This window comes from Talpa europaea, assembly GCF_964194135.1.
Source record: "Talpa europaea genome assembly, chromosome: 10".
Classification (NCBI taxonomy): Eukaryota; Metazoa; Chordata; class Mammalia; order Eulipotyphla; family Talpidae; genus Talpa; species Talpa europaea.
Genome location: NC_140077.1, coordinates 111,095,907 through 111,113,243, shown reverse-complemented (window position 1 = coordinate 111,113,243; position 17,337 = coordinate 111,095,907). Strand labels below are relative to the sequence as shown.

At 37.9% G+C, this 17,337-nt stretch overlaps 1 protein-coding gene across 8 annotated transcripts in view; it reads right to left on the bottom strand.

Annotated features, from left to right (window-relative positions):
• The window catches only part of INPP4B (inositol polyphosphate-4-phosphatase type II B), a gene marked incomplete at both ends in the record, with an annotated part of 278,348 nt that overhangs the window by 42,528 nt on the left and 218,483 nt on the right, over nucleotides 1-17,337 (bottom strand). For 6 of the 8 annotated variants that reach the window (XM_084246365.1, XM_084246367.1, XM_084246366.1 and 3 more), the window contains 4 exons: nucleotides 1,003-1,115; nucleotides 11,474-11,571; nucleotides 13,654-13,794; nucleotides 16,588-16,705. In XM_084246365.1, coding sequence (XP_084102491.1) covers nucleotides 1,003-1,115; nucleotides 11,474-11,571; nucleotides 13,654-13,794; nucleotides 16,588-16,705 — 470 coding nt within the window. The remainder of the gene's footprint in view (nucleotides 1-1,002; nucleotides 1,116-11,473; nucleotides 11,572-13,653; nucleotides 13,795-16,587; nucleotides 16,706-17,337) is intronic. The other 2 variants (XM_084246370.1, XM_084246369.1) reach the window with 1 other exon arrangement.

Below are 17,337 nucleotides of genomic sequence, written 5' to 3'. Positions count from 1 at the left end.
GAGAAGACACACTGGGGAGAGAACTATTAAAAACAACTTTTGTGTAATGCAAGCTGGCGCTAAATAAGACCAGAGTAAATGAGCTGCCTGAAAGCAGTGTTTCATATTGTTACCTTTGATGTTCATCCCCGGGGTTCCAAGAGGGCATGGAGGGAAACTCAAGCCCTTTCCTCTGCCTTGTGCCTGGTAAATTATTTTATATAGACTCATGGTAAGTTATCCATTCATCTTTCCCAGGAGAGCGTAAGTAACATAGGGTTATAATTTAAATACTGGCAGTAGGGGGAAAGGCGGGTTTTAAATGCTGTTGATAGTGAATGAAAGGAGTATCTCAGAAGATGGGCTATCCCGGATCCAAATTAAACCAGCAAGGCTGTGCAGTCACTACAATTAAGAGTTTAGACAAACAGAAGCCAGGTCTGGGCTTCGCTCTTGTGCAAACCCATGATGGGAAAGCAGGCACTTCTTCTGTCTTGAGGGTGCCATCGAATGAGGAAGAACCACAGAAAATAAAGCTCATGGTACCAAGAGCAATCCAACAGTACAGAGTCTATACCAATATCTAAATTAACAAATGCATTTACAAGCTCATTAATTCAATAGTATGTCCAGGAGCCTTGCTAAGCCTGGGAGTAAATATCTGGTGACCGTACTCTATGGATGCCATATGTCTCTGCAGCAGCACTTCAAGGTTCTGATTAATATGGGCAATTGACACTGTAACATACAACATCAAGAATATCACACACATTTGGCTTCAATCTCCAAGTATCAAACAAAATAGGGCACCAAGAAAAGCCAGTGGGTTTCTTTCTCATTTCATATATCCTCTGATCTACTGGTAGAACTACCAACAGCACTGAAAATGCCTCATCCCCCTGAGAATGAAAGATGACATCTGGTAACCCAAAGGGCAGAGGTTGGAGCTACACAGAAGATGCCCAATAAGGTCTGATGGTCACCATGGTGATAGCAAATACAATTTGACAGGGAAGTGCTCACCGTTGCAGCCAGCCACATGATTTCTACATTCTTTCTTTTTTTGGCTTGGATATTTTGATGGAGACTGTCTAACAATCCTTTCAAATCATTTTGTTCTTGAAAATGTGAAATGTCTGAGGAAAAAGAGAAAAAAGGAACCAGTGTTAGCATTAAGTTGGTCGAAGAGTTTCCCTTAATATATCAATATTTGCAGTGCAGATTCCATAACAACAAATCATTTGGAGTAGAGAATGTCTGAGTATAATCACAGTTATTAACATTCTTGTTTTATTGTTTACTTAGATTTATGCCTCAGTTTCTCTCATTCCCCATCTGTGTAACTGGTGATGTCACCTGGTCATATCTTACTATCTTATTAGGAAGGAAAACATTTTTCATGATGGTAGTTGCTGCCTCATTTCAATTGAAGTTGAAGACATAGTTGTAACATCCAGCTTTCCATTATTTGCATTGGGCAGCTAGTCTAAAACAAGAGAATAATTCAATTGAACATCTAAGAGATGGGGGTAATCTGTAAATTGAATTAAAATACATGAAGTGAGTTTTACAACAGCAACGTTCCTCTACTGCTATTTTGGGGCAGGTTATACAATATTTTGATGTGGGGAGTGGGTCTGTATTTTGCATCATATGCTGTTAAGCAGCATCCCTGACCTGTACCACTTAGAAAGCAGTGGCACCCTGCCTGTGACAATTGAAAACATCTCCAGATGTTGCCAAATGTTCCTTGAGAGCAAAATCTATCCTGGTGAAAACAATTGCTGTTTGGGAGCACAGGTATGGCATGCAAAGGAAAACAACATGAGAAGTGATAGTTAATTACATGAGGTAATTGGGCAAAGAGCAGGAAATGACTTCTCAGAACTCTACATCCCGATAACTAGAGCATGGGTAATAAATGTCATAAATTTTATATTAATACCCAAGGCAGTATACATTATGACACAGGTGTCCCTGAGATTTGGTGATATGGGATTCAAGATGAGGATGTAGTTATGGAAACAAAAAGACTTGCTGAGCGAGCTGCAGGTTAGTGCAGTACCGAAGGGAAATATACTCTATTGTCGAATCTGCAAACTGAGGGGTGAAGAATTCCTGAGAACTTTAATTGAGACTAAAAACAGAAAAGAAAATACATAAACATGATAACTGACTACAAGTAGGTTACCAGCACATTAAAGAACTAGACAACAGATTCTTGACTCAGATCATGAAATGTGACACGGACAATGAGGCTTTGAACATTCCAGAACTGTACCAGATGTTTCACTATATGAAAATAATATATTCAAGTAGTTCTTGACTTAAGCTCCAGACAGTGGAGGAATGATCTTAAGGAACTAAACTAGCGATCTTTGGCTACCAAAGAGTACAAGTAGTACATAAAATGGAAATATCCATTGAATGCAATCATGTATCATCCTGAATTTTATGATCACAGAACAGAGCAAGTTCAGGTTCTATTACCTATAATGGATAATATATGTCTAGATATACACATACATATGCACCCATGCATACATTATATACATACATACATGCTCATATAATATGCATGCATACTATACATACGTAGCTCCTGTATTAGGGAACTGAGATTCAAAATATTCCGATAAATATATTTGCATTTGACTGTATTAGATCCTGAATGGGAATATATAAATTTAAATGTGTAAAACTACGCCTTATTTTAACTAGATCCACACATATGTGGTAAACATGTGTATGAGACTGTAACACATCAACTCCACGGTATTGGTTTTCCCTGAAGCACAGGGACCAAAAGGGAGCTTTCACTTGATCTGGAAACTTTTCTTTCTTTTCACACTTCTGAGGTCTAGTGTTGGGCTTCTGGGCATTTGTTATGTTATGATCCATTCTTTTTTATTTGTTTGAAATTTTCATAATTCTTTTTCAAGAAAGCATCTAAGCAAAGATTCCAAGAAGGTGATCCAAGTACCCAGTGTGCCCAGTTGTGATGTGTGGGCCTAGGCAAGTGGCCCTGCTCTCGCAACTGCAACACGAGGACAATGACCTCAATACACTCTGTCGACTAGCAGTGGAAGACAATTAATAAAAGTCTTGGCAGATGAGCTAAATGATTAAAATCCACATCAAGGGCCTCCGTGGTCGTCTAGAGGTTGAGACTCAGTGCTACCTTCCCTTAGGCATGAATTCGATCCCCAGCCAGGAAGCTGACCCATATGGCACAGCAGACCTCTCCTGTCTCCCCACTGGTCCCCTCAGCAGTGGATTTCAGTGGATCTACCTGTTCTGCTCCCCACTCTGTCTCTGGTGAATCTTCTTACCCCTTCTCCCCCCCAACCCCCGCAATCTGGCCAACACCCCAGTTCTTCTATGCAAAATAAATAAATAATTAAACAAACAAATAAATAAATACAATAAAAATAAAATCCACATCAACTCTGAAAAGCAGAGGAAGATATTAGCAACACTGAAGAAAAACTCCACAGCCTCAGATAAGGAGGCCTAGTTTCTCATGCAAAAGTCAGCATTTATCCAGAGTATGAAACATCTCTCTCTCTCTCTCTCTCTCTCTCTCTCTCTCTCACACACACACACACACACACACACACACACACACTCACTCACTTGACTATGTTAATTACAAACATTCACAAACCCAGTGGGTCCTGTTTCAGTCTCTAAGGGACAGTTCGGCTGAGCCCAGCCTTGCGGTGCCCTGGCCTGAGTACTAGAATGTGAGGACCCAATGACTCCTGCAGATGACTCCAGTTCTGGTCACTTAAGTGACTCCACCCATTCTTCTTTCCATAGAGGTCCCAGAAGTAGAGCAACCCATCCCCTTGTCTTGTCTGAACTCTTAACCTGCAGAATCTGTGGGCAAAATCAAGTGATTCTGTTTTAATCAGTAAAACTGGGATAATGTGTTACCTGGCAATGAATTACCAGAACAACTACAATAAAAACAACTTAGAAAAGTCTGCTTCTAAGTATGAAAATATAAGTATATAAAGGACAATATTTTTACAGTCCACCCTGGTTATTATGATGGAATATAAAATCTTTTTTTCTAGTTTTGGAACAATTCTAGTTAACGTACTAGTAAGCAAACAAATGTAATTAGGCGAAAGTCATTGAGATGTTTTAAAATTGGAAAGTATGTTCTTTTAGATGCTATAAAATCTTGAAAAACATAAACAAAAAAGCCCCACTGAAACCCCTTTATTTAAATTGCATTTTTACTTTACAATTTATGAAAAAAGCAATATAAGAAATCAAATATCAAACTCCCAACCCGATCAGAGCTGAATAATATTCTTGACCTATAAACTTTCATTGTTTCCTCTTAAATAATTCCAAGGTTGCATCACCCATACCAAAGGAAATTGCGAACTTTAAAAGTAATTAATTTTTAAAACACATTGAAAGCATTGCGTTAAACATTCTTTTGGAATTTCCTCACTTGCTATTGTACATTGAGGACCTCAGGACTTGGTATGCAGGAAGTATAGAATTCCAAAAATTATTGTGCCCCCAATTTTCCTTTCTTTATTTTTTTTTATTTTTTTTAGAAATCATTTGATTTCAGAATCTCCAAACAATTTAAAGTCATGTCGAGGGGCTCGGAGATGGTTTGTAGTAGGTAGATGGCTCTCAAACACCTAGATTGTGATCTCAAGAACCCCAAGATAGCTCTACAAATATGTATAACAAGGCCTTCTTCACAAAAGAAAGGTTTTTCTCATCTGTGCCAGAAACTAGCCAAAGAAAAGGGAAGAAATTTGAGAGGACTGGTGATTTCCAGCAATGATGTCCCTGGCCTGTCTTCTGGGTCCTGGAGGAAGGTGAGAATGAGAACTTGAAGGTTTCAAACCACATAGAATAAAATAAATAACTACCAAAATATTAAGGAAATTGTAACTGAGGCAAAAGAGATGATGATTATGGAAATAAAGCTGCGTTTGTTAGCTCCCAAAATGAAAGTATTAGTAAGAATACAAGGACCCCATCCCATTCAGATGACTCCTCCTTTCTAAGCTTGAAATGACCTCCAGTTAGATAATCTGGGATTTGCATGGATTTATACTTGGCTGCTAGCCACCAAATGTATTCATCTATGCGTGTCTTCAGCCTTCTTGGGTGCAACTGATAAAGATAAGTTATCTTCAGGTCTCCAATGTCCCTTTGAAGAAGCTTTATCTGCTTTGCTTTACCTAGACTTTTATCTGTGTTGCTTTGCTATATTTGGAATTATGAAGAATCAGAAGCATAAAGCCCTCAAGGTAGAAAGAAAGATAGAACTGGAATGAAAGAGAAAGTGGTGGACTTGTGGTTTCAGAGAATCAGAATGGTAAGTAAAGAATGAATGTTTGAGAGATAGTCCAGTGAATTAGAGAGTTGGAAAAAAATGTCTTAAAAGTAAAATTGTAAGTAGTTAGTTGTCTTTGTTCTATGTTTAATGAAATGTTGGAAGTGATTTTTAGTTATTTTTATTTGTTGGGTTGTTTACTGGATGTGATAGCATGCTGTAACTGGGCCATAGGGGACAGGCATGAAATCAGGTGGGAGACTGGTGTTCAGGTCCAATTCACATAAAAAAGGGAAGATGAGTTATAATTTTTCAAAATAGCTACCTTATTCCTTAATATAAGACCAATGAATTTATCCTACTGGTGACGATTTTAGGAGCTCATCTCTACCAGGGTAGTCTGAAAAAAAATCTTTTTTTTGAAAGATTATCAGAGAAGTAGTGGTTTTATGAAAAATTCATTAAAGTCAATATAGTTACATGAAGGATTATGGACAAAACTGAGAGAAAAGAGGCTGTTGAACAGAGGAGAGAGACAGATCAGTTTAAACTACAGAAAGGACTTTACAATCAAATGTAACTGGGACAGTAAGTTCTCTTGTTTGTACACAGGAGGAATCTAACTCTTGTGAGATGTTCCAAGTGCATGAGGTCATTATCTTACCCATCTTTAACGCCCACCAGTGCAGAGTGACACCTTCTCATCACACAAAAGGAAACTGGAAATATCAACTTTCTCTGGTGAGATAATGGTAGACTGGATTTTGGAGTACAGGTCTATATGTATTGATTATTCTCATTTAGCTCATAATGGAAATGGAGGCATTCAAAACATCAAATGGATCACCTTAGGGAGCTACAATTGCATTCATATCCTTTTATTTCAGGGCATTTTGCATTGAATTGTTAGACTAGTTTACTGGGAGACCAGCAACTTTTGCATACATGCTAAATCTGGAATGCAAGATTTAGACATTCTATACAGAGGAGTATCAGTGAAAAGGAAAAGCCTATAAGGTAATGTACGGATGATCGAATGGATAGAAATCTAAGTCTATACCTACAAAGACTAGAGTGAAATAGGGCTGATCAAAAGAAGTGATGCTTCTAATTGTGAGAACACGACATAACTCAGATGATGCAGAGATCAATGCTAAGTGGCCATCTGTACGTGTGTTATTGCTCTACTTACAGTGTGTGTTGAGTTGATCCAGTCTATGCCAATAGACATTAAAAGATTCTGTCTGTGACTTTATGTGCATGGAGAGGATTAAAACTGAATATTTCCTTGAATCACTTTTCAAAAAGACAGTGTTTCAAGAGACATGATATTTAAAAAAACCTCTTTATCTCTGTCAACACTGGAGGACATTAAAAGCTTCGAGAGGTAAGTACATTGAGTTTTTTCTGCATGAGTTGAAGATAAATTCGTAACTATAAGTATGCAAAATTTCTAAATAGAAAATTAAACTGTTGCTGGAAACACTCAATTTTAAAATCTGAAGTTTTAAATTTGGGAGATCAGAAGTCCTTGGACAGAGTGGTAGCAAGAAAGTAAAAAGGACGTTCAAATGGGAGGCAGAAAACATGGAATTTCATCCCATTCTCCCATGAACTGTGAGTGTGAACTTAACAAGATTTATCCTGCATTTCGAGCCCCTCATTGCACAGGATGAAGACTAGACCAGTGTTTCCTCAACTCTGTCCAAAGATTCACTCATTTAGCAATCTGCTAGTGAGTATTTTATGCTGCCCCTAAAGCCCCCAAATACAATAAAATGCCATTTGAAACACTCATATAGTTTTGAAGACCTTTGTGGTGTGTGTGTGTGTGTGTGTGTTCACATGCATGCCTGTGCTGGTGTTTGTTAATGTCTTTTGAGATAACCGTCTTGCTTTGCGCCCTCATTTTATACACTCAGGACATTTCCAGAGCCTCCTGAGGTGCTGGAAGCCAGGTTCAAGGTGGGTGCCAGCCTCAGGAGAGAGGGCTCTGAAAGCAGGAACAAGGGGCACCCAGAGGAGCTTGTTATGAGAAAGCGAGAGCACCATTTTCATTAAGTCCTGGCAGCCACGAGCCATGTTGAAAGCACCCACACAGGTGGGCTCCCGTTTTAAGTAAACAGGCAATAAGTAGATTAATATCTGTTTGTTTACAGAACATTGCCCGTCTGTGTCGCGCACAGCTGATGCTGTCAGTGTTGATGCTATCGCCTAATTTCTGGTCTGCAACAGAGCTCTTAAAATGATCAGAAAGTGAAAGAACTACCCATTTAAGCAGTCTTCATTTTCATAGATAAACAGAGCAAACGTGGTGCCAGGCTTCTCTCTGATATGTGCTCAGTATTCCAAGAACCAATTTACAGGCTGCTCCTCGGTGATTTCAGCCACCATGACATAGACACCTGTTAGCATATGGCATGACTGGGTAACTGGGACACTGAATAGCGTGGAGAGATCCTGGTGTGGTTTGCCAGGCTGGGACTAACTTCTTCCAGAGCACAAAACATCTTAGAAATGCAGCTCTTTTTTCTCCTTTTTCTCAGTAATCTAAAGTTTATGAATTTGCAAGATCATTTTACATAGAGTGCAATTCTGAATGATACCTGGGTAGCTGTTCTTTTCACTTCTAGAAATGAAATCCGATCATTTAATTCAAGACAGTATTATCATATCCTTATACTGGAAAATCACTTTGATTCAGTAGAAAGTTCTTTCCTGGGTTTGAAAAACTTGCTAAATGTTCAAAGGCTATGTGGCAATATTTTTATTTGTATTTATTTGTATTTTTTTTAAAGATTTATTTATTTATATAAGAACCGGGGTGCAGGCCAGATGTGCAGGCAGGTGAGAGGATTCACCAGAGACAGAGTGGGGAACAGAACAGACAGACAGAGCAGCTGGCGAGACAGGAGAGGTCTGCCCGCCATGTGGGATTCTCCCGGCTGGCCAGGGTTGAACCTGTGCTCCAGAGGCTGCAGACAGCTTCACAGTGCAGCACTCAACCACCTGCACCACCAGAGAGGCCCAGTGTGGCAATATTTTTAAAAGACAAAGTATTAGGTGTAAGAGGTGAGTTGATTCATATTCCAAGCTAACACAATCTGGTTTTTAGCTATTCAACATTGTAATCATATTTAAGTTCTCCTTGTAATCTACCCCTGGGAAATCCTTAATTTAAAGGCTTTCTTGTCCCAATGGAATCCTGTTCCTTTTTATATATTTCCTAATGTTTTGAGTTTTAATATTTATTATACTTCTCTTTCTATTTACCCTTAACAGAATCAGCTTTGCTCCACTGATCTATTGTTTTAAAATGAGAGATAAAGTATATCAAAATACTGAAGGATGAATAATGTTAACAGATATTATAAGCTCAAAAAGCACAAAAACATTTTGATCTAAATAAGTGCTCTATTAACTGAAAGTTAGCTCAGGACAGCTAAACAGCAGAGTCCTGGAATGCATCACAGCTTTTACAAATGCTAAAGGTTTATATTTTCATAATTATGCTTAAAATTAATGGGATATCAGAGAAAACCATGGCTGATCTGATTTTTTTTAAGGTAATAAGTGGATAGGAACAAACTCTTTTTTTCAAGGTTTTTTCCTGCGAAGGCACAAAGCCAGGGAAACCACAGACGCAGCCAGCTGGGCTGTGCAGGTCAATGCTTTGAATACTTTCAAAACCTTTTAAACTCAGAACATTCATCTTACAGAACTATCTGTGAACTTTTATTGGGATTCTTCAGGTGCTACAGGGGTCTCAGCTAGGCAGGGAAGGTTTTCTTTCCCTAAAACCAGGAAAACTGGTTTTCTGACCTTAGTAATATTCTGTCTGCAGCCAAAGGCAGGTTAAGTCCTCTGACCCTTTGGGGAATTCTGGTAGATTTTTTGGAATAGTCCAGAGCCTTCTCAGTGCACCTCCCTAGAGAACCTCCAGGCAGGGTCAAGACAGACCCTTCCTTTACCACAGTTACAAAGCGTCCATCTGTCTGGACAACTGAACTAAAGAGAAATGGAGAAGTCCTCTCGCTGGGTTCTGGCACTTTCACCCTATGTTTTCTTTTCTCTCTTTGTGTCCACTCTTAGCTGTCCTAGGAAGGCACCTTCACTACTCTGTCTCCTGACACAACATACGTTCTCGCCTTCAATGCCTGCAGTTTTCTTCCACATCTTTACTAAAACTACCTCATCCGACCTCATCAATGACTCAGTCCCAACTCCAACCTCTTCTCTGTAATTCTCATTCTTCTTTCTCCAGCAACACATTGCTATTCTTGCTTACCTTCTCCGAGTGACACTTTCCTTCTATTTCCCTTCTTGCTCACAGTACTAGACAACCCACTCTTAAGGTGTCAATAAGTGGTATTTTTTCCATAGACCTGTGTGACAACATCCTTTTTGTTTGTTTGTTTTTGGAACAAGGGCCCCCCAAAATGGAAATTATTATCACAGAGATTACAGAGAGATGAAAGATGAAAAATCGATAGGTGGTCACCCCTTACTTAAAGGAGAGAGAAAGAAGCATTTACTCTGCTCCTTCCCCCAAAGTCAGGGGCTCCACATCATGGAGATGCTACAAGTGGCTCAAAATATGGAGCAGTTTGTGCAAGTGATTCACAGAAGAGCTTTGTTTTATTTATGTTGTTTTATTTTGCTAACCCCAAATTGAAGTGGCTTAATGCTTTAGGTGGGCAAAAAAGGGGTCTTGAAACATTTGGGAGATGGTCAGACCCAGCGGGAAGATGAGAGCAAGAAGAAAGGTAAACACTCACACCTGCCTTCCTGGAGTCCCTCCAGTTAATCAGAGACCAGTTAACATTACAGGGAGGGCCTGGGTGAAGGAGCTCCTAATGGTCTATGGTGCCTTGGAGTCAGGCAGGATGGCATATTATTGGATCTCAAACACTACCATGGATCAGACTCATCTGGAAGGTTCACTCAAACACAGATTACAGGGTAAGTTCAATGGGTCTCAGAGAAGCTTGAGAATGAGCATAGCTCATGGAAACCCCCCACACCAGGTGATCACATTTTAAAAGGACTGATGTAAACAGAAATCAAATTGTTTATAAAATTCTGAGAACTATTTCCAAATTATAAATAATTCATCAAAAACATACCCACCAACATCCAAGTTATAACATTCTTTTTTATCAATTACTTATGCAAAATTATTTTGTTTATATTATTAACTTTCCAAGTAATTAACAAATTTAGAATTTTCAAGTATGCTGACTGCCAAAGTATTTCCCTGTGCTTAATTTCATTTTGGCATAAAACTAATATTTTATGTGAAAAAACATAATAAAATTTGCAGGCAAACTTTTCCATCTCTTCGCACATGGGCGAGCATATGCCACCAGAATATTCTGTGCAAGACTCACTGGGTTATGAAAAGACCTAAACACTCTGCCACCTGACATTTAAAACTAAGTACAGAATATAAATCAGCGACTGGACATCAGGAAGACCTTTGATACAGCTTTTGGCCAAAAATAAATTAAAATATTCCCCACCTTATTAAAACCTAGCTTCTTATCACTGTGAATATCTCAATATGTCTACTTATACTGCTTATAGATAAACTCCAAATGCATTCTTGAAGTTCTGGCATTGCTCTATGTTTAGCATTTAATTTTGTGGGGGAAAGAACTGCAGGGTTGAACAATTAAAAAAATCCATGTACATCATATAAGGTTGGATGCCTTAACATTTCACATAATGTAGCAATAAGCATAATCAATAAATTGGTTCTTTAGTTTATATCTCTTTATAATCCTTGTGTCATTTTGTTCTGATTTCCTCTTTGTAAATGCATGCTTTATTTGCTGTACTTTATAAAGAGAAAACTAAATCTTTATTAAAATCATTCATGTGGTTAAAAATTATGCAAAATTATGAATGGATTTAGCAGAGATTTCTAATGATAAGTTCCTTATTTTTAATCTTTGGCATTTTTCTGTGGCACTGAAATCAATGCAACACCCTCACACAGCAGTGGGGCATGTTCAAGTGTGCAATCAAGGCCCTGGCAATCAGCCATCTGGCTGGGCATCTCAGACTCGCTCACACCCCTGCCCCAGGCTGCTTTCTCCCACTGACCGCTATGACTGACTTCCGAAGATTTACAATCAAGAAATTATTATTGTTTTCTCTAATTTGTGGACTTACAATCAGGAGGCATCTTTTCCATAAATGTGGTGTAATATTCTTTCAGAAGTTCAAAATTTTCCTGATTAATACTTTCTTGCAAAGAGACATCTCCAAACCTAAAAATAGAAAAAAGAAAATAATGATGGATTCCAAAACAATACGTGAAAGTATATGTTTTAACCCTTCCTTTTTAAATAGGTGGCAACAGTTTCCTACAGAAGAGTCCCCCTCTTTTTTGAAGGAATATGGCATAATGGTGATTTAAACATACTCGTCCTGATTCTACCAATCCCTTTTGGCAAAAAAAAAAAAAAAAAAATGATATTCTTGCAGCCATCACATGTGAACTTGTATGAAATACCAAATCTCTAACACCAGCAATTGTGCCCACACATAACTGATAGTTGATGTTAATTTTCTTATCTCTGCAAAACTATTGTTTCTGCAAATTAATACTTATTTAAGAATGGACAAATACAGCATATGGTTTGGCTATGGGTAAATATGTAGTAAAGTGTTGCACCTGAATTATACAGCATGCCTAATATATAGATGCTACCTGGTAAAAGCTCAAAATTCAGAATGAGAAAAAATGAGGCCCCGAGAGAAGAGATGACGTGATTTGCTCAAATCAAGTTGGTTAATGTCAGGGGGCAATTCAAGTCCAGCCTGCTTCTCTTGGTTTTTGATTCTGCTTTGTCATTTTTTCTCCCTTTCAACTCTTATGTGACTTATTCAGCATCAGGTATGAAAAAAATACATCCATTAATATGAGAGAGAGAAGAAAGAACAGGGAAATGAAGTGACTGACAACTAAAATAGTTGTCAATTGAATGAATGATGCAAATTAACCTAACTAGAATTCTTGAGAACAAGATGCCAGCTAGTCCTTGAAAAGTCTGCAAGTGGAAGAGGCTCACATCTCTCTCAGACCACACCCCAGGCCTTCATTAATTAATTCACACACAAACCCTGCATGCTAGTGAACCAAGAAGAGACAATTTAGAATGCTGTTTCTCCAGATTTAACTTATGCTCACAAATAACATTCACCTCCACCGCTGAACTTGCTGTGAGACAAATACATGTAGATAAAATATAATCTGATCTTAGATATTGATTTGCAAAAGTGCTTAATTATTGAAGAAAGCTTCTTGTGCAACACAGTGAATAAAATGATAGTCTGATACGCACACTATAAGAGATGAATAGCTTCCACAGTTTGAAATTAAACTTGCAATACAAAGCTGTCATCTACTTGTGTAGCTAGTGAGTGAGAATTATGAAAATCCATGCTGTTCAGGAAATATCTTTTGGCTACAAGGGAGACAAGGAGAAATAGTTGGAAAATAGATCAAAACAGGCTGCTGGATCATCACTGAAATGCAAAAGGACTGTAAGTGTAGCGGTATTTTAGTTTAGTAAAAGACATTGATAAACACTTGTAACAAGGTACCATGTCCTGGCAAGGATAGACTGTTACCATGGATGACATTTGGAAAGTGAATTATTGACAATAAAACATTTTAAATAAAAGACTATCAAGATTTTACCTGTGGGAGAAATTCTTCAGCCAGATTTTACTGCAAAATGGTAACTTCATTCTCTAAATCATTTAAAAATGCATGCAGTGAACTTAACTCTTTTCCATGTTACTGATAAGTTAATGTAAGATGCAAAAGGAATCCCTGTCAGCTAAACAGGTGTTTTCAACAGTGACTCATGGAGTCATATGCAATCACCTGCTTGAGCAACTTAGGAAAAGAAGTGGGAATATCCCCAATAACAACTATTTTAATAAACAAAAAAGGGGAAAATAGACTGTGCTTTAGGTCCAGAAAATGTTAACACAATGAGCTGTAGTTATAGTATTGAAATACATGGAACAATTCCAACATTTGAAATTGTGTATTTGGAAAAAATGGTAATATTTCACAACATTAAAATATGAATATTTTGGAATCAACATCCCTATTTTTTTCATTGTTTTGCCACATTTAAATTTAATTTGGGCTAAATTTCCTTAATGTGTGTTTCTCCTCTTGCTAAATCGAATACATTGGGACTGATGAATAAGAATCCCATTACCCATGAATCTAGACAGGTTCCTCATGCAGGAACTTGCAGAATGGTTGAGCAAATTTCTAACAATTAAAAAGAAACCTGGAGTAGAGTATCAACCTTATGCCTGAAGCTCACCTCTCAGCCAGAGTTTGCTGTTCGTTGATTCCAACATTAAAAAGTACTGGATGCACATGAAGCAATTGTCCTTCCTTAATCTGCAAAGGCAGCGACTCAAACATCCTCGCTGGAAGCTTGACTTCTACCACGTAATGTTCACTGGAGGGAGCAGAGGACAAAAAGAAGCTGCATTGCTTATTTCACTCACTTTCATTTTATTTTAGATTCATTGGCAAGAAATGAGAGAAAGCAATTGGGATAGAATATTGAAATAACTTTTGGGTTGCTGTCTGCTTGGTTTGTTATTAATTCATTTAAAAACTATTTCATTTACTCCACTACTACATGACTTGGCTTAAAGAATCACTCACATGTTTGGTGATTTCTCCATTAGTCTGAGACCCCGCAGGAAAGGGAAAATGGTGGGTTTGTTTTGTACACCAGGGTCATGGGCACAGAAAGCCTCCGTGTTTATTTTATTCTCTTAGACATTCTATAGTTTAAACTCTTAAATTTACACCTATAATCCATTATGAGTTCATTTTTGTGTATGGTGTAAGTTAAGGCTTTGAGTTCTTTTTGCTTATGAATAACCAGTTGTCAGAACACCATTTTTTTTTAAAGATTCTCCATTGAATTATGTTGGCACATTTGTTGAAAATCAAGTAACTTTTGGGCCTCCCCTGGTGGCGCAGCGGTTGAGCGCTGGGCTGAGTAGCTGCCCACAGCCTCTGTAGCGACGGTTTGATCCCTGGCGACCGGCAAGGGTCCCACGTGGCGCGACAGACCTCTGCTGCTGCGCCTGCTGCTACCCTCAGCAGTGTATTTCGTCAGTCTGCCTGTTCTGTTCCCCGCTCTGGCTCTGGTGAATTCTCTCGCCCTCCCGTGCTTATGACTGTCCCCAGTGCTTGTATAAATAAATAAATAAATCTTTAAAAAAAAAAAAGAAAATCAAGTAATTTTCTAGTATATTTACTTTCTACTATATTCTAGTATATTACTAGAATATTGATTTCATATCTATCTAGCTGTCTGTCAATCAATCATCTACCTACCTACCTACTGAGGTAAGAACTATAATGGTATTGACTACTATGGTTTCATAGTAAGTTTTGAAATCAGATAGTATAAGTCCTTCAACTTTGTTCTTTTATAAAATTGTTTTGGGTATTCTGGGTTCTTCACATTTCCATGATTTTTGGTTTAGCTTGTCAATTTTTATAAAAGGATTACTGGGATTTACAGAGCAATTGTATTGAATCTATACATCAATTCGTGAAGAACTGTCATCTAAACAATATTAAATTTTCTGATCTGTGGACATGGACTGCATTTATACTTATTGGATTTTATTAATATTTCTAAGTAATATGTTGCATGTTCTGTGTAAAAATCTTAGAGCACTTTGTTAAATTTACTCGAAGGACATTATTCCTTTGGATGCTATTGTGAGTGACAATGATGGCTATTGTGACAACTTTTCAAGAATGTGCACTTTTTTCCTCTCTAGTCCAAATCCAGGCAGGCCCCTTTGCTAGTGAGACTGCAGGCTTTCAAGACCTGCCAGCCCTAGTGAAACTATGTGGAGCTGGGGCTGACAGGAACCAGTCAAATGCCACTGACTCCAACTATCTTATCCATGGTTTACTATTTCCTCATGAATATGTCCTTCTAATCTGTATGATTTTGATTTATTCTTGCTGTCCTACTGGCTGCTTTAGATAATTCTGTCCTATTGGAACAGGGATTGGCCAAGGCTCACATCCTCATTCTGGAAGCCCATTCCCTTCGGCATAACTTTTGAATTCAGATGTTGTGTCAAGAACTCCCCAGAAAAAGAACCTGTACCCTGGCTCCACCAAAGGGCCTGGTAAGCTTCCCTTATAAATTGTGACCAAGTATCAGCATCTCACTTTTGATAAAAATGGTCAATAATAAAGTATGTTACTGTTTATCAGCTGTGTGTCTGAACAATTTTATTTCTCTTTCTTCCAATAAATGACAAATAAAGCATTAGTTTGCAGATGAAATTTTAGTTTTACAAGGATATGCTTTTTCTTTATGTATAAGAAACTGCCACCTTTCATTCAATCATGTGTCTCTAGGCATCCTTCATACAACATTTAAGGCTTATGGCTTATGTGTTTACTATCGGCAAGAAAACAAGTTTATGTGAACTTTGATACTTCTTTAATTGCTAGCATGTAAAAGACTCTTTCTTTGTTACATTCATTTTTTATTGTAATCTGAGAGTATTTCAAATGTCAAGCAGCCTCATGTAGTATTTGAAAGTGTTAACATCAGAATCATTAAAATTTGGAGGACTTCGGATTGAAATGATTTACTGTAGGCTATAATCTTCTGTTGGAGGTCTATGCTAAACACTATCACTTTTCTTAATTATTTCTGATAATTTACCCATCATACACTGACCTTCCAAACTACTTATTTAAAAGTATTCTCGGAAATTTTAGTCTGTGAGTGAATTGTCAAAAATAATTAAGAAAAATGGGGGTGAATGCCCCTGACATAGGAATACATCTTTCCTAAAATGTTGCTGCTTTTAACAGAATTTGATATAAAGTTGTCTCAAGAATTATGATGCTATTAACCAAATGATTCCAGCAAAAGTAAAAACATCCAGAGCTTTACACTAGATAGTAATGAAGAGAAAGATGTGCTTCTCATGCCTGCTATTCCCTTGAACGCCTCCTGTTTCATGGGGGAGCTTGGCCATGCTCATTTTGCTACACAACAACTCACAAATATTCATGAGGCTTCAAGGATTTCTAAATGGTCTTCCCCTGTCATGTCACCTACATTTATTTCTCACCAAAAAGAGAAGAAAAGAAAAAGATGCAAAACCAAATCTTAATTCTCCTTGGCTCTTCTGTCAGGAGTTGATACAAATATCTAAGCGAGCTTGGTACTCAGGAAACTAGTACCACTTACCGCCTCCCTGTTATCACGGGTAAGACATCATTGGATTTGGCTTCAATTATTTTAAAAGTGACTTTCTTCAAATCGGAAATGCCAACGGCCATGTCCTCCAGCATCCCGATTTCATCACCTACACAAGGGAAATGAGTGTAGTTACACTACTGGAAAAAAATGCCACTTGGTATTGCATCTCCCCTGCTGGAATTCATTCTAGCATTTTCTGAATGAGTTCCTGAAGCTAGTGAATCCATTTTAAATGTTATCCCCCAGAGGCTGAATCAGGTTTTCATCAGTGAAACAAGGACTATTTCAACGGACATCCTGTCTCTGTCGCTGTGAAGAAAGGAGGAAGGAAGACACATTTGCTGGGAGAGAGAGGAAGTCTTAGCTCCTTTATGAAACTAAGCATCAAGCAGATCTTCTTACATTGGCAGGAATGGCATTAGATTTCTAGAATTAACACATATGACTCAATTGAAGCCCCCGACCCAGGCTCATGCACGTTTTCTTTCTCAATATGCTGACAAATAAAGCCTAAGAATAAGTAAGAGGAAGAAATCCAATAAGATTCTAGATCAGTAGTGCCCAGCGCAAATATAATATGAACCATATATACAACTGCCAATTTTCTGGTAGATATATTTTAGGAGTAAAATAAAAAAGGTGAAATTAATGTTAATAATATATTTTACTTCACCCCAACACATCTAAAATATCATTTCAGTTATACATCACTATCAATCACGGTATTGAATTGCTAAT